Source organism: Triticum aestivum, chromosome 3A (genome assembly GCF_018294505.1).
Source record: "Triticum aestivum cultivar Chinese Spring chromosome 3A, IWGSC CS RefSeq v2.1, whole genome shotgun sequence".
In the NCBI taxonomy this organism is placed as follows: Eukaryota; Viridiplantae; Streptophyta; class Magnoliopsida; order Poales; family Poaceae; genus Triticum; species Triticum aestivum.
In genome coordinates this window covers 53,030,956-53,034,627 of record NC_057800.1, presented here as the reverse complement: position 1 = coordinate 53,034,627, position 3,672 = coordinate 53,030,956, and the positions used below count along the sequence as shown (strand labels likewise).

At 38.2% G+C, this 3,672-nt stretch overlaps 1 protein-coding gene across 1 annotated transcript in view; it reads right to left on the bottom strand.

Annotated features, from left to right (window-relative positions):
- Positions 1 to 772: 772 nt before the first annotated feature.
- LOC123057844 (tau-cadinol synthase-like) overlaps positions 773 to 3,672 on the bottom strand; it is a 5,661-nt gene continuing 2,761 nt past the window's right edge. Inside the window, exons 4-8 of the mRNA XM_044480723.1 lie at positions 3,371 to 3,589; positions 2,838 to 2,906; positions 1,522 to 1,627; positions 1,150 to 1,398; positions 773 to 1,057 (exon numbers count right to left, since the gene is read on the bottom strand). Coding sequence (XP_044336658.1) covers positions 773 to 1,057; positions 1,150 to 1,398; positions 1,522 to 1,627; positions 2,838 to 2,906; positions 3,371 to 3,589 — 928 coding nt within the window. The remainder of the gene's footprint in view (positions 1,058 to 1,149; positions 1,399 to 1,521; positions 1,628 to 2,837; positions 2,907 to 3,370; positions 3,590 to 3,672) is intronic.

The following is a 3,672-nucleotide window of genomic DNA, read 5'->3' as shown; positions in this document are numbered from 1 at the left end:
TTAACATCACAGTTCTATTCCTTGGGGTGCTCCTATACATAACCGACTAGGATAATAATACACAATCATGGTTGGCTCCGACATATATTCCTATCAGGTTCACGTGCAAAGGTGGTTATATAATAAAATAATTTAAAATTTTAGTTTCACTTATGGTTTGCAGCTAACCCTACAAACCAAATTCAGAAGAGTTTCATTGCAAATTGGTCATCACCAAATCTCACATGGACATTACATTAAATTTACCCAGGTCTCACATTCAGGTCACATTCACTCCAAGACAAATATCACAACACACGACGACCACCATATAATAACTTTAAATTTCAACATGTCAAGGTCTGAAATATGCCCGTATTTTTTTGGAATATGACAGTTCTTCTGGTTGCAAATGAGAATATGACGATATTTGAACATATGTGACAATTTTCTCACGTGCATCGTGGGAAAAACATTTATTTTATATAGATAACACAGATGGAGCAGGCTCATGCATCTAAACACATGACTCACTGGGGAAAGTAAGGTTTGAATTTGCATAAGAAAACTAAGAAAAAATATGTGGAAGAATTAAACAGCCAATAGTTGCATACTACTCCCTCTGTTCCTAAATATTTGTGTTTTTAGGGATTTCAAATGGACTACGATATACGAATGTATATAGACATATTTTAGAGTGTAGATTCGTTCATTTTGCTTCGTATGTAGTCATTTGTTGAAATCTCTAGAAAGACAAATATTTAGGAACGGAGGAAGTATAATGGTCTTAAGGCTAGATGGGCTTGAGGAATAGGCTCTCGACAGTCTCCTGAAGATGTGTACTTGTTGTGTACACGTCGTTCCTATTATCATAGAACAATGACGAGCTGCGTGCTAAATCAATAATTGGTTGCAAGGCTGGGAGAATCGCATGATTTTCAAAGCGAGCTTTGTTCAAAATCTTCCATTCCTCTTCTATTAGTTCATCGATCCTTGCAATGGCCACCTTGTCTGTGACTCCATGCTCATGGATGTAACACTCCACGGAGCTTGCTGCATCACCCTTGCACTTCCGACGCTGTATACGGCATTGTTAATATACGTAAAGCGACATGAAGTGTTTACATATTATTATTATAATTAATCTTCAAATAATATATAAATTTATACCTTAAATGCAGCAATGTCGTTCATGAAACGTACAATCTTTCCACCTGCTATAACAACGTCGGGTACACCAGCTGCCCAATCGAGTGACTGCTTCATTATTTTTCTATCCACGCCTGCCATCACACTCATCGATAGTGTTGGTCCGCCTACCGTTAGGCTAGTCAAATTTACTTGATCTTCAAATTTTGGCCAGTGATTATTGTGTGACCATTCGGCTTCTTGTAGATAACCGCTGACGTGATTTTGAAACTGTATTCATGGGTGCATGCAAAAGATAAGCGAAATAACTTGATCAAAAGGGCTAAAGCATAATCATGAATATATTTTCTTAATTTCAAATTTTCTAACATAGAAAGGGCATGTATGTATTACCGCTTTTCTAAGGTAGGAAACATTGTAGTCGACGTTGGCTGGCACTTCATCCTCAATATTCTTAAATGTTATCAGCAACTCCATATACAACCTCTTGAGGTACTCTGGCAGAATATCAACGGCACTTTCATCCCATCTATAGGACCAATTGTGTGTGGCACAAAAGAAAATAGTGAGACACTTCTATTAGCTTGTTTGTGCTCATAATTGTTTCTAGATGAAGACCTACTGATGGCAGATCCAGATAAAAGATCAACATCTCACTACAAGATTCTATCTCACGATTTACAAAATAAGGAAATCAGGGTTGATGGAAGAATATGCGCAAGAATCTGGCTTCATATGAGCTAACCAGAACTTTATTCTCTCTGTCATATAACGGCTAGAGTACGTGTGAGTCAACCTGATTTGTACTGAACCCTAGATGCATATATAAAGGAGTTGTAGGCTAAGGCATAAAAGGAATATGCAAATCACAATCCAACTCACTCAGAAGCAACTATGAGAAATTTGGAAGATTGGTTCAAAGTACTCTAGATCGCCAACCATGCCGAGAACTAGAGATCGATGGGATCTTGACCCACTAGTTTATAAGTTCCTTTAGCCACCAAATACTCGTGTAATATATTTTGAGATAGTGAGAAACCGACAGCGAGGGGAGTAGGATTATTACCCACCACGGGGGCCTGAACTTGGGTAAATTTTTTGCCTTGGTCTTAACAATTGTTGCGAGATATTTTGATGTGATCCTTGTGTTGCCCCACCTCCATGACATGACCTCCCAACTATGTGCAATGGCAAACCAATCGCACATGGTTCAAAAAATACACATTTGTGCAACTGCATAGCTACATTTTGTCTTAGCGGGTATGTGGGTGATGTTGTAACGATACCATATGGTTGAAGGTCACAACCCATAACATCCTTCCCTTAATGATGCATCAAATACTAGCCAACTTCAGATACCTAGAGTACTACCTACGTTCAATGATAGCTTCTCATCTCCACATATGTGTGTCCTCAGAACCGACACATCCAGGTTACCAGTTAGTGGTAGTGGATGACCGTGAGGAGCTCAGTGACCTCATGCTTGCTATAGTTGTGCGACATAGACATATCTACGACGGGTGGTCCTTGACAGAGAAGAAATGTGTCTTCCATCCTCTAGCAACGAACCCTTGTACGTTGATGATGTAGTTGTTCCCCACCTCCCAAAAAATGCCACTTCACCTTGACTCTATGGTGGCAGCTCCTTCATCTACTAGAAACATTGTTAGATCCATGCTAACAATGGTGTATCTGTGGTGGATGTATCTTGAACTCGTCTAATTAACGACAATGGCGGGGTGTTGGCCCTACTGAGGCGACACCAGTCATCATTGTTGCTATTTTTTATTGCTAAATTCCATATTGCATACATTTCTAAATTTAGGTCATGTGCTTATAGTGTTGCATTGGAGACAAATCAGTTCCCTGTGTAGTGCATTAGACCATCTCATCAGTCAATTTTCACCATGTGTGATTTCCTTTTACATTATCTCCTACTAACTTCTAGAGGCATATAAGGTATATCCTATTCTTTGCGGTGTGTCATCTTGGAACCCTTCATATCAAATATTTGTTCATGTCTTATCCAAGATATTGTATCTATACACAATCTAGCACATCCAATTTAATTTTTTTAGTCATTATGACTGACATAATTTCAATAAAAGTTGGTTCACTATACTAAATAATTGGCCCATGCATAAATATTTGAGCTTGCAAATGGCTAATAGGAAACAACTATTAGTGTTTCATAGGTAAAGATAAATCTGATTAGTAAGAAATATAATGTCCACCACTCCACCTTTGTATGGCTTCATGTAACTTCCGACAATCATCTATGGTAGCATGAATATCATATGTGTCATCCACAGTCGTAATAAGTACAATCATCATTGCGATAATACGTCTTGGTAGTTTGAAACCTCTCTGATAATATACCACATAGGCCCAAGTGTAGCTCTCCACCACGCGACAACGAATATAACTTAGTCCAATATTTCTAGAAAAATTGTTCCACCACCTACACATTAGAATAATTAGATTTATTTCAATAATACATTTGATTGATTTAGAAAACATTGGCCCTTCTCCATGTCAGAAAAA